General features: G+C 39.1%; 1 protein-coding gene across 5 annotated transcripts in view; it reads left to right on the top strand.

Moving 5' to 3' along the window:
• FAM13C (family with sequence similarity 13 member C) overlaps nt 1-27,858 on the top strand; it is a 220,291-nt gene that overhangs the window by 181,520 nt on the left and 10,913 nt on the right. For 3 of the 5 annotated variants that reach the window (XM_043550246.1, XM_037904807.2, XM_043550248.1), the window contains 5 exons: nt 3,300-3,510; nt 5,330-5,468; nt 9,037-9,118; nt 10,945-11,156; nt 20,842-20,925. In XM_043550246.1, coding sequence (XP_043406181.1) covers nt 3,300-3,510; nt 5,330-5,468; nt 9,037-9,118; nt 10,945-11,156; nt 20,842-20,925 — 728 coding nt within the window. The remainder of the gene's footprint in view (nt 1-3,299; nt 3,511-5,329; nt 5,469-9,036; nt 9,119-10,944; nt 11,157-20,841; nt 20,926-27,858) is intronic. The other 2 variants (XM_043550247.1, XM_043550249.1) reach the window with 1 other exon arrangement.

Below are 27,858 nucleotides of genomic sequence, written 5' to 3'. Positions count from 1 at the left end.
TCTTGGCTTTGATAAGTTTCCTTGGGAAGGTTTCTCTGGTCCAGGATGGAATTTCTGGTCAAACAAAAAAGAGAGAGAGAGAGAGACCCACCCCAGAATAGGCAATTGTATAAGTAGGAGCATTGCCAGCAGATCGAGGGACGTGATCCTTTCCCTCTATTCGGCATTGGCGAGGCCTCATCTGGAGTATTGTGTCCAGTTTTGGGCCCCACACTACAAGAAGGTTGTGGAAAAATTGGAAAGAGTCCAGCAGAGGGCAACAAAAATGATTAGGGGACTGAAGCACATGACTTATGAGGAGAGGCTGAGGGAGCTGGGGTTATTTAGTCTGCAGAAGAGAAGAATGAGGGCAGATTTGATAGCTGCTTTCAACTACCTGAAAGGGGGTTCCAAAGAGGATGGATCTAGACTGTTCTCAGCGGTAGCAGATGATAGAACAAGGAGTAATGGTCTCAAGTTGCAGTGGGGTACGTTTAGGTAAACTTTTAGGAAAAACTTTTTTACTAGGAGGGTGGTGAAGCACTGGAATGGGTTACCGAGGGAGGTGGTGGAATCTCCTTCCTTAGAGGTTTTTAAGGTTAGGCTTGACAAAACTGTGGCTGGGATGAGTTAGTTGGGGATTAGGTCCTGCTTTGAGCAGGGGTTGGACTAGATGACCTCCTGAGGTCCCTTCCAACCCTGAGATTCTAATAGCCCAGTGGTTATGACACTCCCACATCCCAGAAGAATGCCCCAACAGCTCCAAGAGGAAAGACGGAGAGAGACCCACCCCAGCACAGCCAATAAGCCTGGTGGTTAGGGCATTCACCTGAGATGAGGGAGTGCCCTAGTCACTTCATTATTGGCTATTCTGAGGTGGGGCTTGGTCTCTCTCTCATGCTCTCATTTGACCAGAAATTCCATCCTGGGCCATGAATCAGGTAGAGCAGGGACTTGACCCCAGGTCTTCTGTCTTCCACATCCCAGAAGGGTGCCATAAGCACTGGGGTATTGGCTATTTCCTTTCTCTATGTGCAGGAGTTTTTTTGCAAGGTCTCAGTTTCATCCCAGTGTGGACTGAGAACAATTTTGAAATCTTGAAATATTTTGCAGGACAGAAAAAACGTTTTCTCCCCATTTGTACTCTCATCCCCTTAAATAATTCCCATGGAAAGAGGAACCAGTATGAACAAATTTATCAAAAGATATAAAAGCCATGCAGAGACTGTGCATGACCTGTGCTGACCCATAATTACACAATTTAGGAACATTTGGTTTTGTGTTGCCTGTAACATAGAAACAATTGGACAATGTCTGATAAAATAATATTCATTTTGAGGGTGCCCAATTTTCTGCTTTCAAGGAGGGAGGCTGCTTGGAGCCACTATTTTCCCACTGCTAAACAAACTCAGTGAGCTTCATTATCTATTGTGCAGATATTAATTAAAATACAGTATAACAGTTCCATCAAAATCTTAAGGGAAATGGCCTTTTTATCTCTGCAAGTCCTACCCCCTCACCACGGGGAAATCCACAACGTAGTGCTCTAAATTAATAGGAGGTAGAGGTATGTCTTCTGAATTTTTGTAACATCATTGATTAAAATTTCATTTTTAATTAAAAGCAAAGGTGAAGGAACATTTTCAGATCTGCTGCTTAACTGGCATCTCCTTGCAGATCTGGGAGCAAATTAATGTTCAATTTCTCCTGCTGAAATATTTGAGAAATATATGCTATAAGGAATCCCTTGTAATGTATGTATGATACGCAACTAATTCATGGTATGAACCTACATTAAATATAAATATAATTGATGCAGACTCCATTTTTACATATAGATACAATTTTAGAGGGAAAATAATAAAATCAACTTTGCCTAGTTACACTATAATACATTAACTGTTAATATAGATGAAAATCTCTACCCATGTAGCTGAGAGAAAACTCTCTTTTGGCATTGAGAATTCTATTCTGGCTTTTGTAACTTGTTTGTACATATATTTTCAACAGGGCTTTGTAGATTGGTACAGGATTTCTCCATCATGAAGCAGAATCCTCATAAAAGCACTCCCCACAGGAAAAAAAAAAACTACTTAAGGATGAAATTCTGGCCTATTTTGTGTAAGGTTGAGGAAGAGGGAACCGGGATTCTCACCCTTTCAATGGAGAGTCAGGGCAGGATATGGATAGTACAGTACTATGCAAGTCTTGTTGGCAATGAGCAAAAGGAGGGAGGTGAGGTTCATAGACAGATAGATTTAAGACCAGAAGGGACCATTACGATCATCTAGTCTGACCTCCTGCTTAACAGAGGCTGCAGAATTTCACCTAGTGTTCCCTACATCAAGCTGGATCTTGTGTTTGAGCTACAGAATATCTTTTAGAAACACATCCAGTCTTGATTTAAAGACTTCAAGTGATGGAGGATCCACTACGTCCTTGGTGCAAGTTGTTCCAATGGTTAATTAAGCTCACTGTTGAAAATGCTCCTTTTGCATTTCCTCTCTTATACACTAGGCACAATCCACTCCTTAGGAGCCTATGCGCCCATTAATGCATGGGGACATTGCTAGCATAATGTCATATACCTAACACTCCAAGGCAACAGACAGAGTGCAGCACTTACATTTTACTGTTTACCCAATCGGTTTCAATCTTCTGTTCATATGCATTGATCTGAACGGGTTAGTAATACATGATGGGTTAGTAATTTTCTGCTGAGTGGCATTTTACCCTGAGAATTAAGAGCAGAATTCTACAGGATATGGGTCACCAGGCTAGAAGCACTCAATATGCTGCATGATAGGGTCCTAAAATGTGTTACTTCTGCAGATGTGTCCTATTCTCCTCCTGAGCAAAGGACTGAGCCCTAAATTAGGGAATAAGTCTTGTTTTACATCTGTCTTCATATTCTTCTGCAAAGAGTGCATTTCAGCGAAAACTGATCTATAAAAACAGAGACAATGCTTTTATTCTGAGAAACTTACTATCTTTCTTTTAACAAAACCTTATGGTTTATTTTTACCCACACAGACACCTGTCTATATTCCATTGTGGACCTCAGAGTACGGTGTTACACCAGTTGTTGTAACCTATGTATCCTTTGTTATGCTCTGATTTGGTACCATGTTCTACCAGTATGTGCTGCATTGCTATACCATATATTATTCATTGTATCAACTGCAAAGTTTTCAAGCAGCACACTTTGCTTCTATGAACACATTTGTTCACATAGATTCTTATTTACCTCTATAGCTAACGAATTAGGGTGTTTTGTGAGAGACCTTCAGTCCCATATTGATTTGATCTTGTCGTTATAGAGCCTGTACCAGCCCATAGAGACTGGCAGAGTGATGCAGACAACGGCCCAGAAGATCATCGCTCCTTAGGGACCAGTAGACTACTATATCATATTACTGATGGAGATAATCCCCTTCTGTCACCACGCTGCTCAATCTTTAGTCAAAGCCAGAGATTTAATTTAGACACAGAATCGGCCCCTTCCCCACCAAGTGCTCAACCTTTCATGATGTAAGAAAATTTTTAACTTTATTTTTTATTATGTTTGTACAGTCTAGAACATTTGACTCTTCATATTTCTCAGATATGGTCATGTCATTTGCTCTAAACAGGGATGTTTCATAATATAATATAATTTGGCATGATTAATTTGAAATACCATAAATATGACCTAACATTTTCCAATAAGAACGAAGTACAACATTAGCTGCAATCTCAGTTAATTATAGTTTAGTAATGACATTTTTAAAGGTTAGTTCATAATCAGTCTGAAAAGTGAATACAGAGTAAAAAAGGTTATTAAAGGTCTAATTCAGAAAAGTTCAACTGCAATGGAATTACTGCATGAGTCATTCATTGGAAATGGAAGGCAATGTCACAAAACATCTGAATAGTCCTTGTAAGTCCTTTTTGGAAATTCTTAGAATTAATTTCATTCTGGAACTCTGTTTTCTTTAAATCTTAAAAATAAAGTTTAGGCAAATAGAAATAATCAAGCCTATTTATTCACAAATCTAAAAAGTCTCACATGAAATATCCTACAAAATGTTTAAGCCTATTGTCAGTAAGGATAAACTCTCCATTGCAATGCTAAATTCCTGTAGAATAGAAGGCACTATAATAATGAAATAGTTAGTGCTTTTTCCAAGTTCTTGGCAACTTATGGTGACTAACTCTTAAACGAACATGTCTACTTTTTAAAGTCCAAAATTAAAATGTACAAATATTTTAACTTGAAATAAAACAAACTTTAAAAAAATAACATTTTTGTTCATCAAACCCATTTTTTTGGTGCATGGAAATTAGTCTGAATCATTTTCAGTGGAGCTGATTGAAAACTTTCTGACAGAACATTTTCCTGCCAGAAAATGCCATTTTCCCAAAATCTAAACGTTTTGTGAGAACATGTTGATTTTGACAAAATTCTGTTTAAAATTTAAAAGAATAATTATAAGGATTTTTGTATTTTGAAAATTAATTTTGTTTTGAATTTCTTTCATTATATTATAAATTATAATGCAATATAAAATAAGAAAAAAGTCAAAATTGGAATGTAACATTTTAATTTTATTGAAATGAAATATTTCAATTTACTCAGCTTTTTTTCTGAATTTTTGTTCTATGGGAAATTTTTTAAAAAAATGTTCATTCTGATTTGGAACAAAAATAAATTTTGAAATGTTAATTTTTCCTGTGGATTGGAGTTGTGACCAGCTTTGATTTTCAGTACTACATTTTCACCAGTTGGTGCCAGTAATTAATTCTAATCTACAGAAATCATGATAGGCTGCCCTAGGGTCTGATTCGGGAATTAGTATCTTCCTGAAATTGGCCCTAAATGCACTTCATATAAAAGAAGTGCCATTTTCTGTTCCCCTTATTCACATCGCATCACACCTTACTCCACAAAGAATTTAATTGAAGTCAGTGGCACTACTCATGGAGTAGGTGCTATTATTAAGTGTGAACAAAGGTATCAAAATCTGGCCTGTTTGGGTGGGATTTTCAAAATGATTTTCAAAAGTTAGGCCAATGCTGAGACCTTTTCAGAATCCCACACTTAATGATCAAAGTAAGGTGGGAAAGGTGGGTGCGGCCCACTAAACACTATGCCACCTTCAAAGAAAAACAGATATTTCACATATTTACTTCATAAAGCCTAACCATTTCTCCTTGTGCCTACCTATAGGAGAAACATCTGGAGTTCTAACACAATTTACATGTGATTTAGACTAGAGATTGTTCTGTGTGGCTATAGTTCTGATTTCATGGGAGGAGTTCAGAAGTGTTATTTGCATTAACAGAGATTTTATTACTTCTACTTTTGCAGGCCAAGAAGTTCTTCCAGGTGTAATTGTGAGGACTGCAAAGAACCGCAGACAGTAATGCAACTTACCAAACATCTTCAAAGTCTGAAGAGAAAAATCAGGAAGTTTGAAGAAAAGTTTGAAGAAGAAAAAAAATATCGGGTAAGAAAATAATTGGAGAAAATAAGATGGGGTGAATGCTACAGGGTGAATGCTCCATGTATTACAGATATCGTCCTTAAAGGTGTAGGAAGGATTGCTTCTTGCAAAATAATAGGGAAAAAAACGATATCTGAGTGATTACAGGCTAAAATTGTGAAGCTCTGTTTTGAGTTACCTTCATTGGGGAGTATCCATCATTCAGGATGGGTGATGGTAACATTTAACTATTTTAAAATATCCTGAAAATCTGTAAGACAAAGGAAAGTTCTGATACTTATAAATAGCTTCTTACTTGCATTGTAGATAAAATTATTTGCTTGGCAACTTTGTTCTGCTATGTAGTTTTTCTCATTCATGCAGACTGAGTTATCTTTTGAAAAAATCAACAAAACAATAACATTCTTTAGAAGTCATTTGTCAAATAAAAAATGAAGGCTCTGGTGTGTGGCTAAGTGGTATCCCTGTCCTGAGATGTACAATATATGGTAGAGAGAGCCCCAAGTATTGACTCTGGCTAAAGCAAAAGCTAAGGAGCCATTCATCTCTAGGGTATAGGATATTGTGTAGTGTGAGTGGAGGTCTGTGAGGTTTCACCCTCTTGTGCAGTTTCCCCATACACAAGTTGTGGCATCCTCCCCATTTGTGTCTCGGTAGTATCCCATCATCTATCAGAGAATTCCGCTGGTGTCTGAAAGGGAAAGCAGTTTCCTTGGAGGCCATGATGCTCCTTTGCTACTACTATGGTATATTACAGCTACTGCGATAGTATGTAAAAATAATAAGCACCTTCCAACCTTACTTTGTTGGAATCAGACCTCCTTCTCTGTTTGACATTATATTGCTCTCTAATGATTGGTCAGTAAAGAGAATATAAGCCCTAATATTACTGACATCTTATAGAGATTCTCCTTCAGCTCAAATGGTGGAAGACAGCACTCTTTAAAGCAGAAGAACTTTGCTGCATCTATGGATTTTGGTGGCAGCCATGGAACATAAAAAATATTTATCCCTTTCCATATTGAGCTTCTTATAGCTAGGTAGAGATAGATGTTGTAAAATAAATTAAATAATCAGAATATTATGCCACAGCCTTGACCCCACTTCCAGACCTTGGGATTCATCATCTTCATCACTGGTCATTATTCAGCAACCTTTTTCAGGGCTACACCTCTGTGTAGTTTACAGAGAGAGGCACAGGATCAACAGACTCCACTCCCTCAAACTGGAGATTTCCCTGGAATTTTGTCTAAAAAGGGGAAGTCAGGGAGCTGAGTGGGGTTTACTTCCCCATTTTGTATGTCATGGGGCTGGTATAAGTGATAGTCAATGAAAGGTAGTGGGCATGAACAACTTTCATTGTGGTCTATATCTATTCACAGAATTATGATTTTTTAGGCCCTGTATTGCTGCAGTCATTTTAAAAGATATTTTAAGATCCTTCTGCCAAGTGTGTGTGTGTATAGCTAGATGGCCAACATTGGGATTTGAATAACACTTGTGCTTACTAGTTGGTAAACCCAAATAAACCGGGGCAACCCTGGAAGTAATAAAAATGAAAAGATTTTCATCCATCCCTTTTTGTATAGATACTTGAATAGAGTTGGGGGAAACCATTGATCTGGGAAGCAGAAGAGAGTGTCAAGTGTAGTACTCTTAATATTACCACAGCTAAATTAATAATCCTCTTCTGACCTTCAGGAGAGTTGATGAAGAAAGCACAGGGCAATCACATAGATAATATTTCTGTTATATAAATCATCAGGATCAATCCTGAAGGGTATGGTGGTGATGACATCACTGACCTCATAGAGGCTTGAGTAAGCAAGCAGTCCTTCAGGATACAGAGGGGTGTCCATCTTAGTGACCTCACAAAGACCTGGGATATGTAAGCAGTCCCACTGGATACAGTGAGTGAATTAATAGTACCAGATACAGAGAGGGAAGCAGTGAGTGTGTGACCTTAAGACTCGGTCAGGTGGAAGGAGAGTGGATGAATCACTAGTCTCACTGCCAGATACAGCAAGGGAAGCAGTTAAGTCACTATATGACTTTTTTAAAAACAGGCGTGTGGCAGATGATCTAGGCAGGCAGGAAGGCTCACAGCATCCCCCCCTCCTCCCCCCTGCTTAACCCCCTCCCAAAGCCGTTCTCTCTTACACAATATGTTTAAATTACTGTGGGTGCTCAGTCTTTTTAAAAAGTTTCTGTTTTGATTCTGTGCAACTACCACTGTACAGTAAATGCTGACAGGAATCAAAAGAGGGAGGAGATGAAGGCAGTGAAAGGCTGTAGTCAGGAGCAGTCTTTTGCTTTGACAGTGGAGAAAAGCTTGAACTACATACAGGAGGGAAGTGGAAAGGAAGCCAGTAGAGACTCAAGGAGAAGAAGACATGGCTGGAGTAGGAGAGGAAGATTATCTTGGTAGCAGTGTTTGCACAGATTTAAATCACATTTTACAGGTTTTTCAATTAAATTGGGTGAAAAATTTGAGCTCAAATGCATAAAATATTACTTTTCAAAGATTTTAGGCACCCTGGTCTTAAGGACTGCAGTAAGGGCTCCATCCGGAAAAGTGTTGAGCATTTGGACTGCCATCCTGCAAATCCTGCACATGCTAAACTTTAAGCATGTAAGTAATCTCACTGAAGTCAATGAGACTACTCTCACATACAGTTTAGCATGTGTGTAAGACCAGGGGCAAAATGCTCAGCACTTTGCATTATCGAGCCCCAATCCAAGAAGATAATAAACATGACAGATTAATAGCATAATTGAGCCAAACATGTCAAATGGACAGTGTATGTAATATAACGCTTAGCAGTGATTTGGGGTCATAAGTATTTCTGGCCATATGATGTGTGGAAGAATCACCATCTACATGGACCACGGTAACCTGATGTGGCTCATATATAGGCTGTCACTATAAGGCACCTTGTCACAGTTCCTCACACCTGGATAGACACCAAAGTGAATCCCATGCAATCTCCTTCAGTTTGGAAGAGTGTGGCTGTGAATGGGGGAGATCTTCCGGGTTCCGCTAGGGAATACTTTTTTGACCTAAGATATCCGGTCACAAACTGGTATCAGGCTGTTGTGACCACCCTGCCCTTCTCATACTGTTAAATGGGAGAGGGTCCTGAATAGATCCTGATAAATAACAATGAGGTCCTGGGAGGGGATCCTTGAATAGAAATGTTGACAATGACCACCCTATTGGGGGAGGGGGTGTAGAAGGATTAGGTAGATGCCTATTCTTTTTTGTATAAGGGAAAGAAATATATCTCATCCTTCACTATGATTCTCATTAACATGGAATCTGTTCTGAAATATTTTGTATTTTAAAGAAGCTATTTCTTTATTGGATAAGTATATTGGGAGTATCATCAGAATTCCTGCTCCATGAAGCAGAAGTTTGATTTTTACAAACATAGGCCTGAATCTGCAAAGACTCACGCACATGCTGAACCTTATGCACTGTGCATTGACTCTCTTTGCAGGATCAGTCCATAGAGAATACAGGAAAAGGAACAGTCCCATCATCAGTTCTTTTCTGTTCTCTTATGTGCAGCCTTCACATGGTGACAAAACTTCCAATCCTGAAGTCCTGAAATGGATGAATGACTTGGCTAAAGGTCGTAAACAGCTCAAAGGTACATAATAGCGTATAGTTCCATTTTATTGCACAGTGGGGAATTTCATAATACTGGAAACTTTGTAAAGCAGTGCTAATGCAGTAGGAGCATTTTAGTATTTGTTTTCTGCTCTTTGTCCCCTACTTCTATTTCACTAAGGCTCCCTAATGACAAAAAGAAAGATGAAATGGCATATGCAGCACCAATCTCTCCCAGCCATGCTTGGGGAGAGTCAGTTCAACCCTATTCAATAGAGCTGAAAAAGAGAGAGCTTATTCGTAACTATCAACATTCTTGCAAACAGAGATACAATTTTAAATATTAGCCTCAATGTTTGTCTGATTGTTGTTTCAGCATCATTAGCATTAGCATACTGTACATAATTGCCAAGTTAATGGGTTTGTTATACTGATACATTTCACTGGTAAAGGGGGTTTGTTGAATTTACATTACAGAACTCCATTTTAAAGCACATATTATTTGGGCATAAAAATAGCCTCTTGCCTGAAATGAGATTTAATACCAAAGGTCAGATTTTTCCCTTGGCAGCCTGTACGTGGCTCCATTGACCATGCTCCCTGGGGAGCAACATATGCGTAACCAAGGGGAAAATGTAGCCACTATTGATTTTTAAAAAAAATAAAAAAATAAAACACAAGCTATTTTTAAGTAATAAAAGAATCATTTTTGTGTTAGATGCATTTTCACCATTAAGTGAATCATAGTATTACACTTCAGTACTGTAGGGTGGGATTTTGATAAGTGCTTAAAGGGTCTAGAAACTCAACTCCCATTGAAAGCCAGTGAGAGGTGGGCACCAAACTCTCTGAACTCGTTTGAAAATCCCTCTCTTAAATATCAAGTGATTAGTCTGCATTGTCACAAGACATTTTTAAAATAAACCTTTTTTTAACTAAAGAAAAGCAAAATAGCTGTAAAATGGCCAAACTACACGCGTAACCTCCTGTAAATTGTAAATCAATCCTGTAAATTAATTATTTTTCAAAATGATAAAACCCAATTCTCCTACGTAAATTTTCATACACCTTAAAGAACCTGATCCGGCAAACACTTGAACACATGCTTAACTTTACTACCATGAGAAGTGCCATTGATTTCAGTGGGAGTACTCACAGTAGTAAATTTAAATGCTTGTGTGAGTTTTTGAAGTATTGGGTTCTTTTACAAAGAAAGTAAGAATCATTGGTGCTATTTTAGAATCAGGAAAAGTAAGGCAGAAAGAGGTGAAGTGGCTTGCCCAAGGTCAACCAGTAGACCAGTGGCAGATTCAGGAATAGAGTCCAAGCTCCAAAGGCTCAGGCCAGTGCCCTGTCCACAGCTCTTCACTTCTTCCCACATCCTAGGAACTATGGGTGTCTTTAAGTCACGTTTAGACTCAATCCAAGGCTGGCCAGGGTCCAAGCTGGTCCCCATTGTAACATGATGTTACAATAATATAATGGATGCCTTGTCTGATGCTGGACATCATTCTGGCAGTGGAGATCAGCCAGGCATAGTGGTTGCCTGGCTTACTTCCTTGTCCATGGTCACACCCACTATGTAAGGGGCTTGGATGGGTGGTGATATGGGGTAGTGGCAGCTCTATGCCACCTGGCAACTTCTGCTGTTTATGCTGCACCTGATTCCCGCCTGTTTGAGTGAATGCTCTCAGATGAGGGGCAGGGCAATTAAAAACTCAAATTAAGGATTATTAATTTCCCAAATGACTGTGGTATGTTAACTAACACAGGAGCTGGGGTGTTTTTCCTATAGTGTCAGAAGAAACCTTTTGACAAATATTTATTTAAAAACTCATTTGCCAAGTAACTTGCTTTTTTGAACAGAGCTTAAACTCAAAATGTCAGAAGAGCAAAATTGTACCCCTAAAGCACCCAAAAGAATTGTGCAGCAGGAGAGCACTGGAATATATAAGGAGACCAGGAAGCAAGAAGCAGCAAGTACTGAACCAAGTCCATCCGTCGAAGAAACCATGGATATCGTAATGAAGCGATTAAAGGAGAAAAGACAACAGCTTAACCTCCCTGAGACTATAAAGGTATGTGTGTTCCTTGCAGAATAATCGCATCTGGGGAAGACACCAAATATTGTTTTTAGCTGTCAGTACCCTACTCGGTGTATTCTGAACTGCCATGTTGCATTGGTATCCTACAGGTCTTGCACCACAGTAGCACAACCCCGACAGCATATTTTTGCACTCACAAAATCACTGACCCTAGTGCACTTTTTCTGGAGTGACGATTCTAGGAAGAGTTGCAAAGACAAAGAAGGACTAGATTTACAAAGGAACGTAGCGTGGTGATGCTCACCATCGCCACGCCTAACTTTTAGATGCCTAGAATATCACTGACTGGGATTCACGAAGCCTGAGTTAGGTGCCTAAGCTTCCTACGCAATGAACGGAGAGAGAGAGGCACCTCAAAAGGGATTCACATAAACCAGCAGGCGAGGCTGCTCCCCACCTGAACTAGAGAATGGGAGATGCCAAGTGTGTGACATAAACCCCACCCCTCTCACAGAGATAGGCACCTAAATTGAGGCTGCAGGGAGATGCCTCCCTCGGCTTGGGATTCCCAGCTGCAAACCCTCTCTTGGTGTTAGGCACCTATGCTGTTTTTGCAAGAAGTTGGATGGAGGAGGACGATGGGCGGGTGGTACCATCTCCCTCATAACTCTTAGCCCCGTGCTTAGCGTTCAAGTCCCCAATCCACCTGAGGGGAGAAGGGATATGAACTGGGATCTGCCACCTCTCTGATGAGTACCCTAACCACTGCACTATGGGATATTCTGAAATAAGGCACCCTTAGGCTCTCCTGTTGAAGCAGTTGGAGCAGGGGGATTGGATCCTGGGTCTCCCACTCCCACTACTGTGCTAGTTATGCACTACTGCGCTTCTCCTCTTCTCTAGCATTGCTACCTCTGAAGTACAAAAAATTGGGACATCCAGGATGATCCTGAGCCCATAAAACTGGACAGATGGCAGAGTGTGTTGAGCCTTTACTTGCCTGAAGTGGCAGTTAGGCAACTAAGTTCTTTGTGAATCTAGCCTGAAGTGTCCATTCTTTTCAGCAGGGTTTGCAGGTAGCCCTGAGTGCACCGTGTTTGGAGGTGAATGTCAATATCTGTATTAGAAAGGAATTGTAATAGCTTCACTGTTTCAGATTACAGGTACATGAAAAGCATGTTCTCCAATCTATCAAAGCTGGTGATAGAGCACAGGCAGCCATATCTCCAGTCCACACAGACTGTGTGATGACAAAGAATCACTAAGGGCTTGTTTAGAAGGTGAGGTAAAGCCCACTTCAGGGGTGTGATTTATAGAGCTCTAACATGCTGCGCTCTAGCTGTCCCATGTTGACCCTGTTGGTATGAACTAAGCACCTGTTAGTTCATGCTAGCAGGGTCTACTCGGGGCAGTTAGTGTGAAGCACGTTAGAGCGCGCTACAAATCACACTCCTCTAATGTGCTTTGCTGTGCGCTGAAGACAAGCCTGAAGAGGTTCAAATGTCTATTCTGTGTCACACCCTGAGGCACACGCAAAGCAGTGTCATTGAAAACCATGGGTTTTGGCGAGATACTGTGGTGTGCAGTTAGTATTTATAGGCTATGGGCTCTGCATCCTGTGGGACCCCTATGAGTTAGAGAAAAGGGCCATTTTGTGCAACTTTTAAAAAAAATGTCTTCTCCATTTTAAAATGCACTCCAATTTGGACACTTGATGAATCTTACTCTGTTGTTAAAACCTAGAAGAAATGCCACACTTACCAGCCAGTGATAAAGTATATACAGCAAAGTAGATAGTGATGCCACCACTTGTCTGTTGGTGGCACATACAAGATACATACAGCTATATCATAATACCACATTTACCATCAGGTAAAGTATACACACCAAAGGCCACTATTTCTAATTTTCATAGATTCCAAGGCCAGAATCTATGTGACCTCTGGTATAATGCAGGCCATGGAACTTCCCCAAAATAATTCCTAGAGCATACTGTTTAGAAGAACATCCAATATTGATTTTAAAATGGTCAGTGATCGAGATTTCACCACAATCCTTGGGAAATTGTTTCAGTGTTAATTACCCTCACTGTGAAAAATGTACGCCTTATTTCCTGTCTGAATTTGTCTAGCTTCAGCTTCCAGCCATGTTATGCCTTTTGTCTGCTAGATTGAAGAGCCCATTATTAAATATTTGTTCCCCATCTAGGCTGTAATTAAGTCACCTCTTTAAACTTCTCTTTGTTACGATAAATAGATTGAGCTCTTTGAGTCTATCACTATAAGGTAGGTTTTCTAATCCTTTAATCATTCTCTCCGCTCTTCTCCGAACTCTCTCCAATTTATCAACATTCTTCTTGAATAGTGGGCACCAGAACTGGACACAGTATTCCCGCTGCAATCGCAACAGTGCCGATACAGAGGTAAAATAACCTCTCTACTCCTACTTGAGATTTCCTTGTTTATGCATCCCAAGATTGTATTAGCTCTTTTGGCCAGTGTCCCACTGGGAGTTCACATTCAGCTGATTATCCACCATGACCCCCAAATCTTTTTCAGGGTCATTGCTTCTCAGGATAGAGAACCCCATTCTGTAAAAAAGGCCTACATTCTTGTTCCTAACTGTATACATTTAAATTTAGCTGTATTAAAAAGGTATATTGTTTGTTTGCACCAGGTTTACCAAGCCATCCATATCGCTCTGAATCAGTGACCTGTCCTCTTCATTATTTACCCCCCTTCCCCCAATTTTTGTGTCATCTGAAAATTTTATCAGTGACGATTTTGTTTTCTTCCAGGTCATTGATAAAAATGTTAAATAATGTAGAGCCAAGAACTGATCCCTGTGGGACTCCTCTAGAAACACACCTGTTCGATGACTATTCCCTGTTTATAGTTACTTTTTGAGACCTACCAGTTAGCCAGATTTTACCCCTTTTAATGTGTGTGATGTTAATTTTATATTATTCTAGCTTTTTAATCAAAATGTAGTGTGGTATCAAGTCAAATGCCTTAGAGATCTCTAAGTATATTACATCAACACTATTACCTTTATCAGCCAAACTTGTAATCTCATCAAAAAAAGATATCAAGGTAATTTGACAGGATCTATTCTCCTTAAAGCCATGTTGGTTCACATCAATTACATTACACTCCTTAAATTCTTTATTTATCAAGTCCTGGATCAGCCATTTCATTATCTTGCCTAGGATCGATGTCAGGTTGTCAGGATGATAATTACCAGGGTCATCCTGTTTACCCTTTTTAAAACTTGGCACATGAGCTTTCTTCCAATCCTCTGGAACTTCTCCAGTGCTCCAAGACTTATTGAAAAGCAACATTAATGGTTCAGCAAGTTTCTTAGCCAGCTCTTTTAAAACTCTTGGTATCTGGAAGTGCTTATTTAAAAATGTCCAACGTTAGTAGCTTCTATTTAACATCTTCCAGAAATACTAGTGGAATGGAAAAAGTGTTATCACCATATGATGAGACTATATCATCTGTTTTTCCTCCCAAATACAGAACAGAAGTATTTATTGAACACGTCTGACTTTTCTGCATTATTATTGATAATTTTACCATTTCCATTGAGTAATGGACCAATATCATTCTCAGGACTCATTTTGTTCTATATATATAGAACATTTTAAAGATTCCTAATTATCCTTAACTCTGCTGGCTATAGATTTCTCCTTGTGACGCTTTGCTTTCCTTATCCATTTCTACAGTTCCAAACTTCTGATTTATATTAATTCCTATGAATTTCCCCTTTCTTCCATTTGTTATATATTATTTTTATAGATACCTTCACTTCCCCTCTAAACCCAAGTTGTTGTTCTGCTTGCATGTTACAAATGTGATCAAGTCATGAGTACTTGTACCTAAGCTACTATTACATTTTAGTTTTGTGATCAGTTCCTCTTTAAAGATAAGGGGCCAAATTCTGCTCCCTATTACATCTGTATAGCCCCACTGATTTTAAAGGGGCTTTATGGGGGTAACTCAAAGTGGAATCTGGCTCAAGGAATTCTTTTTTAGATTGTCTTTTTGCAAGTAGACTTCTTTATCCAGAGCTGTAAAATATTTGAACAGAGCCAGATATATCAAAAAATAAGTGACTACTAGCTCATCAATTCCAACGTGTCTACAATAAGCTGTTTTCTTGCTGTCTCCTGCACTTACTAAACCACTGAGCAGAAAACAAGTTACTCTCTTGTATTATTTGTAGTTCCCCATGACTAGGTCACATGGCCTCTAGTATGTGGCCCTGGGGGCTAAAATCAATAGTATAATTAAAGATGGGCTTGAACTAGAGAACTGGATTTTAAACTCTGAACTGGGAAAGTTTGAACCTGAATTCAAATATCCTGACTTGTGCTCCAGGGGGCACATCTCAAAGGACAGTGAGCTAATCATTTTGCTCCCGTTGCTCAACAGTTGGATCTGCACTACATGTGCTTTGAATACACTCCACCCCATCTTTTTCTCCTGACTGCAAATCTGCTCATTTTATATTTGTGAATCCATTTAGGGTATTCATCTGTCATTACGCAGTTTCTTGTTTTTCTTTCTCTTCTCTCTTATTGAGTGTAATACTCCAGGGTCTTTCTCAAGTCTCAGAGTGCTTTGCAGAATTATAAAACTATATTATTGGAATCACTTCATCTATCACCAGAATGCAGCCACTTCTGGGGTGCGAGTCTAAGTAACAGCACCAGCAACTGAGAAACAGGAAGTCAAGAAGACTATTTGCTTGTTATTTTAATTGGATGAAACATAGAATTGATCTAATGAGGTCTAAAGATTTAATGAGATCACGTTCTATGCTGCAAACTATAGTTATTTTAGACCAAACTGATTGAGGCCAAACATTAAGGGCCAATTTCTGATTCTCTTATTCATTCAGAATAGTATTTTACTCCACAAATGGCCCCACTGAAACCAAGTGAGTCCCACTGAAACCAATAGACTACTCCAGAAATAAGGTACTGCCCAACTTGAGCAAATGTATCAGAATCTGGCTCTTAATGTTTTAATCAATCTGATTTTAGTGATATTTTATTACTAATAATTATAAAATGGGAATAACTGAGCAACTTGGCTGACTACTAGGTTCAGGGCTAGTTTGCTATATGACCAGAATGGTGAAGGAGAATACTGGAAAATAGGATGGGCAAAACACTATAATCAAATAATGGCCCCACCCGGCGGCATTTTATAGGACTATTCTAAGTCCACCCTGCTCTGGAATATCTAGAGCTCTCTTAGTTTATTCCACTTCCCAATTTCTGTTGCTCTTAAGAAACTTTCCCTGACAAAAGCCTAAACTTTTCCCTCCCTAGACTTGGACCATTGTTCATTCTCTTCTGAGACTATAAAGTAAATTTCTGTCTTCATGTATATGCTTAGTTAAAAGATTTTCAGAGATGGTGACGCTCTCTCATTCTTGCTCTCACCTTTACTTTTCTGGGTTATATAAATGTTACTATTTTAGAGCCTTTTCCTGCACAATTCTGAGTCTCCTCAACTTCCAGTGAAGTCAGCATCTCACAGGATCAGGACCTGAGGCCTGGACTACACTGCGGGGGATTTAAACTAAGACACTCAACTTCAGCTACACTATTCGCGTAGCTGAAGTCAAAGTATCTTAGTTTGACTGACCTGGCCATCCTCACGGTGGCGAGTCGACCTCGGCAGCTCCCCTGTCGACTCCTCTTACTCCTCCTGCCGAGGTGGAATACAGGCATTGATTCGGGGATTGATAGACGTGATATATCAATCCCCGATAGATCGATCACTACCCGCCGATCCGGGTAGTCTCTCTTCATTCTGTTTAAATTCCAGTCATTGTCTCCTACTTGTTGCCCAGCTTTGTACTGTCTCACATTTTGCTATGCAGAGGAGTGCCAGAGGCAACATAACGATGACAAAAATAGGGGCATCAGAACTTGAATTGTGGTGAGGTGATCTTCATGTAAAGTTTCAAATGTGTTGCCTCAGGATTACGGAGAGCAATCTTCTTCCCTAGTTTCATATGTAATCTCCCTAAGTATATTGAACAATGTTAGCCATGTTTTTTATTTCATCAGATTCATACTGCAAACCTGTGTTCAGTTAGCAAGTTAGCTATCTCTCACCCCAGGCTTTTCTCAAGCTGGCTACTTTCTAGTTATCTGTCCCCTGCTTATATCTGTGCTTTTTATTTATTCTTCTCCCTCACTGCACAACTGTGTATTTGTTTTATCAGCATTGAATCTCATGCCGTTGCATGCAGCCTACTGTTCTAAGCCATTGCAGTTTGGGCTTTTTCTTCTCATTTGCTCCCCCTCTGATTTTTAAAATTGTCAGCAAATACAATCATGGTTGAATTTAAACCTTCTTCTAGATTGCTAATGAAAGCAGTAAATAATATAGGTCCACATTGGTGATCTGTGCAGTATCCCTTTTGATATTGGTCCCCGCGTGTAGGACTCAATATTATTGATCACACTCTGTTTACTATTAATCATCCAGCTGTCACAGGCACACTCAGAGGAGGATAGACATAATAGTTATTGGAAGAATTAACTTGTGTTACGTGTTAAACTAGTAATGGGGCAGCTTGCACTTTCATTAGGTGCCTGAATGCCAAATAGTGCCTATTATAGAAAAAAAAATGAATAGGAATTTTTTTAAGTGATCAAATTGTGCAGAGTTTTAAGACCAAGGTTTTCTAAAGTGATAAATGATTTTTGGGTGCCTTAGTGTCTGGATGGCCAACTGAGATAACTTGGAATTGTCTGTAAATACATCAAAATCTGCTCCCATTGAAATGAAGGACTAAACTCTCCTGGACATCAGCAGGACCAGGATCGCTCCCTTAGCGGTTGATGATACAGGTCTAAACGCCACGTTTCACTATGCTTTTAAAAAGCTTCACACTAAATACAACTCTATGTGATCAGCAAATACTTTACTGAGTGGGGAATCACCCTCTTCAGCAGAAATATAGCACATGTGCAGTCGTGGGGAGGAGAGGAAAGGTTCCCATCACACAGTTCCTCCTATGTAGTGGGTGAATTCTCCCCTCTCTGACATAGAAAATGTAGGAGGTTTGGCCCCAACTCCCATAGATCTTGGGGATCTGCCAGAAGCCATGGCAAATTGCACCAGCTCTGCATACTGCTCCCTGCTGTGGCCCCACTTAGTGGTACAGAACAGCACTTTGAGAGACTGTGGCTAGGCCCTGCTCAGGACTCCCCGTTGAACGCTCCATTGAGAGAGGTTTCATGGGCTGGAGGGAGGACAGGTGATTCATACTGAATTAACATTTCTGTGGATTCCCTACTTCTTTCTTGTTCTCCACATGCCACCCACAGATCCCTGGAGCCACAGAGGGTGCTTCCACATAGGTGTGGGGGACAATGTTGCTGAGGAGACTGACTATCCTGTTTTGTGCAGAGGCCCTCTGTGCAAAGCTCTTGTGGGAACGACAGCTCCAAAGAAATTTTCATAACCATTTATAGTGAGTGTCATTCACCATGAATTAGAATCCGGATAATTACTAAAGTCTAGGGTCCAGATCCATATGGCGTATATTAGGTATATCTCCACTGACTTCAGTGGATCTGTGTTAATTAACATTAGCTGAGGTTCTGGCCTTATATAATTGATTTACAAAATTACAGCAGAAAATGCAAAGAAAATTGTTTTTGTGTTGGATTGCACATTTTAGGCCCAATTATGCAGCCTGTACTCAGACAAAACTCTCTATGGGACTCAGATGGGATTTTCCCCGAGTAAGGAGTGCAGGACTGGACCTTCACTCTGCAGCATATAGACACAAATATTAATATTTGTAGATTAGCATTTGCAAATTGTATTTGAAAAAAATCAGCTTCCCTGCATTCTTGGGAATGACACTGGTATCAGTGATCTGCAGAGATGCCTTTGGCAGTATTGAACAGTCTCTCAAGTGAGTCTCTGTTTAGTAGAATTCCCAAGTTTTGAAAATGAATAGTGTTGGGTGTTCAATATAATCAATAGACCACAGAAACCGTGGCCATGTGCGAGAGAATGAGAGCCCCAGATCCACTGCAATTGTTGGAAAAGTGTTGTACATTTTCAACAGGGCTGTCCCAACTATGCTACAAACTCATATTATCCAAGCATGATCGCCTGCTGGCTGATTCAGTAATTATTTTTCCTCCATTTTAACTCCCTCCTACAGATATTGCCAGCTCTTAATATGTTTGTTCCAACAGTTCATGCTGTGCCTACTTTGGCATTACAATTGTTGGATATACAAGTTATTTAGTGTGGATTCATCTGTCATTCCACTGAATACGTTCTGGTTCTAAAGAAGTTGTCTTAACATCCCCTTAATGAGCATGGCTGATCTGTTTTCTCTTTTGATGATGGTTAGAAAATTGAGGGAAGTTTTTATTTGAACCACTGGATTCTTGCAAGCTTAACTATCGTATCTGGAATATTGTTGGTTCCCCCCTCACCCCCCTTTTTCAATCATTGGGTCTTGTTTAACAGCTAATATGAACTGATCTAGCCTACACAAAAATGTAAATATAACGTAATAATACACATACATTCTTTTAGCAAGTTCCTTCCTAAAATGGTCAAGTGTACCACTTGTCCCTTAATGTTAGTTGTTGTGACCTTCCGCATATTAGTCTGATAAGGACAACTTCACTTTGGCTCTTTAGTCTCCAGGAGTGTGCATCTATACATAATACCTACTTACATAGCATTTTAAAAGGGTTCTGGGAAAATATTTTACTAATGTCGCTGGATTCTCAATAGCCCACATACTGCCTCTTGGGTATTGCTTTCCTGTTTTGCTTAGGATAGTGCTTAAAGTAAAATTTAAAAAAAAAGTATGAACTGTGCCTCGTGCATCTGCAACACAGATTTAATACCTGAGATTCAAGCAAAGTCTTTGCTAGTTTTGTACCTCTTCCTCACCCGTATCGAGCACTGACTGCACAATTTCCCATACTTAGACTCTGATCCAGCAAATAACTTACGCATGAGTAGGAGGACTTGTGGCACCTTAGAGACTACTCCTTTTTTTTTTTTTGCAAATACAGACTAACGCGGCTGCTCCTCTGAAACCTGTCATTAAGCATGAGTGTAACTGCTTTGCTGAATCAGGGTCCTCAGAAAATTTTAGTTACTGGTAAGGACATAATTGTCCCAATATACTTTTTGGAGGTTGCAAGGTACTTAATCTCATTTACAAACTGGATATCTTGAAAGAAAATGAGTTAAATCAAAGGTTCAGATTTTTATAAAGTTATATACTTAACAAAGAAACTTCTGGTCATTAAATACGTTTTCTGGGGTCTGCTCTTGCATTCTTTAACTTCTCATTGACGTCCATGGGGATTTTCCTAAATAAGACTTCACTTCCCTAATGCAAAGTGAGTATAATATATTATTTCTCATCTAAATGCCTGATCCAAAGCTCATTGCAGTCAAAGTCCTGTTCATTGACTTCAGTGGGCTTTGGATCAGCCCCCAAGAGATTAATACATACATGTGATTCACATAAACTTGGGGCCTTCTCCCACTGATTTCAGTGCAAAGCTCCCATTGACTTCAATGAGAGCAGGAACAGGATCTTTTATATCAGTGTTTGGGAAAAATACATTTTAAAACATACATTCCTACATCCTTGAGATGAAATCTTGACTCATAACCTTATAAATAACTCTTTTAAATAGGATATGACAAAAAAGCAAATGGCTTTGGAAAAAATCAGTCTTCAGAAATGTCTGCTATATTTTGAGAGTATTCATGGACGACCTGTAAGTATGCCATGGAAAGATAGGTAAATTTCAAATTATATTACATAGAATTTCTTTAACAAATACTTTTGAGATTACACATTTAAATATATTTAGATCACTCTTACACATTCAACATTACTGTAGTTGGTTCAAAGCAATCTTTAGATGTAAATGTTCATTGCTTGAAAATGCTAAACTGTGACCAAGTTTTTTTAGAAATAAAATAACAAAGCCAGTGTTTGGTGGCATTATATTGGTCTTCAATAGCAAAATATTGCAAACATAATGGTAACAATGCTCAGGACCCTGTTCTGATCTTCCACAATTTGCACCTTGACTTAGGTGGTGTGCGGTCTGACCTGTAATTTGGTATTGAAATTTATACATTATTAGAGCATTTAACAGCATAGGAGAAAAGTTTTACAAATCAGACCACATTACAGAATGTGACAATGTTATGAGTTATCACCTACATTTTCCTTTATTTATTGAAGATGTTAAGCCTATCCCTATACCGAGAAACCTGCTAAAATAGGCCAAGATACAGCAAAGCACTCAAGTACGTGATTAACTTTAAAGTTCCATGGAACATGAAGTCAGTGGAATTACTTGCGTGCTTAAAGTTAAGCACATGCCTAAGCACTTTATTTAACCAAGGCTAATGGTGCAGGAATCTTAACAGGATGTGGGATTGATGTCTCTGATATAACTTATATTGATTAAATGTTCAGTTTCATGATTTGGCATTTCTGATGTAACTACTTGTGAGAATGGCAAATTTATGTGTGTTGGAGATAAATATGCCTAAAATGATGGGCAATTGACATTTTGTGAAGATATATTATCGTATCTTTTCATTTTCTTTTCAGATATCAGGTGTTACCATCTAAAGATACTTCCTAGATGTGCAGTGGTCATCATTAGGAAGTTGTTATTGACCTAGTTACCACAGAAAGGAATCTGAAATGTGGCACTCATTATCCTATTCTGAGACGAGCGGTAGTCTCAGAACTACATTGTCATAGTTACTGTGGTCTAGTTACTGTGGTTTAGTTACTGTGGTTTACTGCTGGGCAAAACTTGCCTTTTTAATAGTAGTCACCATATAATTTTTTAGGATAACTACTAAAATATATACCTTAAGATTGTGCTGATAAGATTTTTGTTAGACAGTTTTTTCTATATTTAGCAATTGTATATTGCTTTTAAAATAATTATACTCAAGAGGCTAAAAACCTCAGACTTCAGCACATAATCCAACCACTAACTGTCTAGGATTGGAAGAAACTTCCTCTAAAAGGGGTTATTATATAATTGTCAGTTAGGGAGTTTCTTGTACCTCCTTGAAGCATCAGGTAACAGTTATTGACTGAGGCAGAGTACCAGACTAGATGGGCTGCTTATTTTAACTGGTACGGCAATTACATGTTCCTGCTTCTTACCTGGTGGTATATATATAAAAATATTGAAAATTATTGTGCCAGATTCTCAGCTGGAGTAAACTGGTGGTGTTCTCACGACTTTATTGGAAGCATGTTGTTCAGTGGAGAATCTGCCTGTTAGACAACTAATGAATATTTTTGGGAAAAATGGACTTACATATCTTAGTAGGCAAATTTCATGCTCTAGCACTAATCATAAATGCTGCTGATACCATCAGTCCCTGAGCATGAGGAGCTGTCCTAATAAGGTGAGAATTTATCAATCACAGTGCTGCACTTCAGAGCCAGTAATTAGAAGTATATGTAACATTTTCTAGGGTGCCCTCTCATTATGTTTGATTTAAGAGACAGCAGCTTGTACAAGTTGAGCTGTTTTTTTCAAATTCACCTAATTTAAGCAGTTCTTTGTTGCTGTAAGAAGGAAGGTCCCACGATTTCCCTTTTAACGTGGGAGCAAGATCAAGAACAGCCTACCACCAAAGTGAGTCTCGAAGAAGTAGCACTAACAGATTTGTTGAAATATCAAATGGCTCTGTAAGGGCTCTGCTGTCTGTCAGAGACACAGCCCCACTGTTGGAGGAAGCACAGAGCTACATGTTCCCAGTGGGGCCTCCACTTCAGGGTACTGTGGGAGTGCACTGATGCTACCCCTCTTTAGGAGGTGCAGTATATGCCCATGTTTGCCCCACCTTGTCTCCACCTTCTGCAGTATGTGTATTGCCCCATGAAGGCTGCACAGAATGCTGCACAGAAGCATAAGTAGGGGATATTTCTTGTCCTTTCCCTTCCTCCCTGTGTGTTTGTGGAGCAGATGACTCCAAGATTTCTGGAACATCTCTAGGTTTTCAAGTACGTAGTCCAAAGCCCAGATAGGAAAAGCACCCAGGGAAACATGGGTTCTTTATGTGAGAAAGACAAAAAGTGAGAGTTAGTGTAGAAACCTGATAGATTTCGGTAGCTACAACCAGTGAGGAATGGAAGTGCAAAGATGAAAGTGTCACCTTCAGGAAACAAGCAGTTTTTTCTTGGTATAGAAATTTATAGACAATCATAGAAAAATGTTATTGTGGTAAAAAATGTTGGAGCTTTTTGATGGAAAACCAAAATTTTCAGTAAATTTTTAAATTTGGTTTTCAAAAAATGATTTTTAAAGAAAATATTTTTCAAAACCCAACTTTTTTCAGTTTTTGTCGAAAGAAGAAAAATAGATTATGGGGAATTTTGAAAAAAGGGAATTTTAAAAAAATCCCACACAAAATAATTTGCATTTTTCAAACAGATCCATTTATGAGTAATAACACCATTTCCACAAAAGACGAAAAATAAAACCACAGCTGAATCATTACTGGTGAAACTGATGGTTGTGAAACTGGAGCATTTTGTGCTAAAGACACAGAAGGGCATCAAAGGAAGTGATTGTATTTATGTCCCCACTCATTACCAAGGACAAGGAAACCAAGTCCTTTTGTACAGAGTAAATGTTATGTTGGCTTACAGGAGGGGATATCACTAATGGTTGCATTAGAATTGTGGGATTTTGTATTAAAGAAAGCTGATGATGTCCATCCTGTACCCCAAATAGGGTTATTCAGTAGCCACAGACTGACCAAAATGTTCTGGTGCATGATCTGCAAATCCACACATCTGATAGAGTCTGCCTATCATGTGCCGTATTTGTGCTGAGAACAATGGTGCTTTGAGACATGCACGCTAGAAGCAATTCTATAAAGTGGCCTTAGATCCAACTCTTTCCCAAACAGCTATGCCCCTTCTTAGCTGTTGCAATTGCCTAAGATATTCTTACTGTATATCCCTAGCATTGAACTCCTGGCAGTAAGTGGCAATGAATTCTCAGTGGTAGATCCTCAGCTCTAGAAAGTTTGACCTTTGTTGGTCTGCCAAACAACAGTTTGGCAACATTTAAAACTGTGTTTTCAGGTTAACAATCCCTTATTTGCAGTCATTTTTGTGACTTGCACCCCTATTTACATTTACTATAAGAGTAAAAAAAGTTTCAATTATAACAATGATATACTTATATATAATTTGTGTGTTTTGAGAGGTTGACAGAGAATGCTTGACCTTGTAGGATAAGCGTATAGGGGAGCGAGTTTTTCTTTGCTGTAGATTGGAATAAATTTCTGATATCTTGCAACCCTCCCCCCGATTGCTTTAGGACATAATACAAACAGGTAACCTATTGGAGCGGTTTGTTTTTGTCTTGGATTGGGTTGGGTTTTTTAGGAGATGGAATGGAAGCGTGGTTAATTTCAGTGGCAAGCATGCAAAATGGTTTGGTTTTGTGGCTGATGTGTTTGGCCCTTGCTAATTATGGTTTTGTTCACACATCTACTTACTGTTGGATAGGCAGGAAAATATTGTCATATACAGTAATAAATAAAGCATCCTGGGCAACAGACTCCTTGAATGACAACCCTTTTTAGTAGGATAATAATGTACAGCAATGAGATGGAAAAGTCTTAAGCAAAGCTGGGCATTCTTTGCCTTTCGTAGAGACCTTATCAGTACCTACATTTACCACAGCACATTGTTCTGAAAGAGGTGAGACAGAAACTTGACTCTAACATCAGACGTGGTGCTCTTCAGTGGAAATAGATTAGACCTCTCTGGCCTTTTATCTGTGAAAGGAAGCCCCCCAAAATTATAAGCATGAATTGTGCTGGCCTCTTACCATCACATGGCCCAATTATCCTTCCATTTATACCAGTGTATATCAGGAATAATTGCACTGAAATCAATAGTGTTACACTAGTGAGAGGAGAATCAGGCCTTGACAGTTTAGCCTTGGGGCTAGAATATGATCTCAGTTGTACCAGTGTGAATTTGAAGTTATGCCATTCACTTTAATGGAGATATTCTGATTTACTCTGTAATGGCTGGCAGCAGAATGTGGTCTATGGTCCTTTCAGTTTTAAAATCTTGAAAGTATTCTTACATTTGAGTTTAGCTACAATATAAGTAGACTATGTAACCCTAAAATTGTGACTAAAAGGATACAACTGACTATTGTCAAAATTGTTTTCAGTTTGTTGTTGTTATTGGAATTATTAATAATATTTGAAATTATTAATATGGGAAACCAGTTTAAGCATAAATTCCTTTATTAAGTCCTGAGACCAAATGGTATTTTATACAGTTGCGCTAAACATGTCTAAAAAGCCTAAATAATAAGCAATTTATTACATCCAAACAGTAACAAAACATTTATAAGCAGGATAGTTACAAACAGGCTAAGCCCAAGGGTGCTTAGACCCATATTGGTTGGCTCCAGTGTGGTCAGGCAGGCATTAGCAATGACCCCTTTGAGCGTTTACTTTTTATACCCTTTAACAATCAAGGGATGTTATTGCCAATTATTGACTTCAGCTAAAAACCAACTGGAGAGTTCCATTCCTCCCCTCCTTCTTGCTGACCTACAGTTTTCCCATTCCACCTCGGTTCACACAGACTTTAACACTGGGGTGTGGGTTGGAAAAGGGGCATTTTGGCTCATTTTAAGACAGATTCTCTGTATTTGATTTAAAGCCATTTGCAGTCACCCCTATGGTCAGAGGCCTTCTTTTTAGAAACTGCCCCTTATCTCATTAGTTATTCTTTCAACCAGACGTCTTCCCTGCTTTATTCCTTCTGGCTTTACCACTTTTTATTTTCAAGGCTTTCCTTCTATTTGCTGGTCAGGGCCTTTCTTTACAACACATATATAGACTCAGACTTTAAGGCCAGAAGGGACCTTTGTGATCATCTAGTTTAGTCATACATTTCCTTAACCAAACTTAAGCTAACTTTAATTCTTTACTTATCCTACAGTTGTATGTAGTAAAGCTGTACTTCACTTATGTGAAATGAGTTTGAAAATAATGTGCTTGGTTTTCAGCAGGGTCTCAGCCCAGCTGCTGTTCTTGGTGGTGTGATAACTGGCCAGATTTTTTCAGGTGCAATTATTAGTAGATCTCTACCGGGTTCTGTCCCCCTAAATCAGGGTGGAGGGGGAAGCGGAGAAAAAGGGGTTAGAAACTACAAACTACATCAGAACTGACTACTGATATGTGTGCCCACATGTTTTGAGGACACAAAATGGAGGGCCCAAAGTATTTAATTTAAATTGGCCTTTCGAACATAAGAGCTGGCAGAGATCATTTTGTTTGAAAGTGCCATCTATGACACAAGCAGTATCAAAGACCCTTTGAGAAATGGTACAATGGGATGCAGAAAAGATGTTTAGATTAGGCTAAACATGGCGAGACATGAGATAGCTGTTGCCCTACATTCAGTTCAGCTAATTTAGTATGTGTAGTGCTGCTTACTGGTACTGTCTCCCACCTAAAATCTGCTTTACTAATATTTTCAAATACAGAAGAGTTGTTTGCCTGCCATGCCAGCCTAACCAATTATGAAGCCAGGTGTTTATTTCCAGGAAGAAAATAACATTGTGCTGACATTAAGATATTAAATTGCCTAATAAAATCCATGATTTATTTTTTACAAGCTAGTCATAACTTTAATTATATCAGAAGTTGGAGAATCAAGGGTGAACTTGCAGAAGATCTGGCACAAGGCTACAGTGTTTGGGTTGCTAACCATGCAGGAAAATGTGTTAATACCACCATAAACTCTGACTTCATTGACATTTTCAGCAATTTAATAAAAACATTTCTAGTACTGTAGGGTTGTATTATATGCTCTTTTAAAAATCAACTGCTAGCCCAGAATATTTGGCAGGGTCTCTTGACAGATATTTTGCTTTGCTGAGTTGCCCTTGCTGTCCTTTCTGGGCGTTGAACTCTTTTGAAGATCTCGCCCATTATTTCTTCAAGTATACTTACAAGAGCAGCTATCATATCCCCTATGATAATCATATGGATGTGAGGGGGTGGAATGCAGTTCTCCTTTCCGTTACTTGGTTATACCATCTGTAATTATACCCAGGTGTTTTGTATTCACTCACTTTTTACAGTAAAAAAATACCATTAAGAAGAAGTTTGGACAGTGTATTAGTCAACATGAGGATATTTACAACAGTTGTTTCAAGTAAAAAATGTTACTCTTCTATTCATGGTGGTGGGTGCGTGAAATCCCCTCTCGTGCAGGTTGAGGCTTACCTGGGACTTAATTAGTGTGTAGGCCATGTGCACAGGGGTAAACTTCAACCAGTATCTCCTTTACTAAGTATAGCAAATACTGCTTACATTTAATTAGTCAAAAGGTATCATTTTAAAGATTTGCAAGGGCAACTGCTACACCAACTCACTTTGCGTGTTCCATGCTGATTTTTTGCAGGATGTGCACACAACTGCACAACATAGATTGAGGAATACTTCCGTGTAATGCTAGAACCAGAACCTGGAGACAGCACTATAACGGAACATTACCTAGTAAACATTATAGCATCATATTAGAAAATCCTGCATGCTGATTGGATAACAAAACATTCTAAGCAGTTTTCAGAGTAACAGCCGTGTTAGTCTGTATTCGCACCATACGACAGTTA

Source organism: Chelonia mydas, chromosome 7 (assembly GCF_015237465.2).
Source record: "Chelonia mydas isolate rCheMyd1 chromosome 7, rCheMyd1.pri.v2, whole genome shotgun sequence".
Taxonomy (NCBI): Eukaryota; Metazoa; Chordata; order Testudines; family Cheloniidae; genus Chelonia; species Chelonia mydas.
The sequence above is the reverse complement of the archived record's forward strand: the minus strand, read 5'-3'. Positions and strand labels throughout refer to the sequence as shown.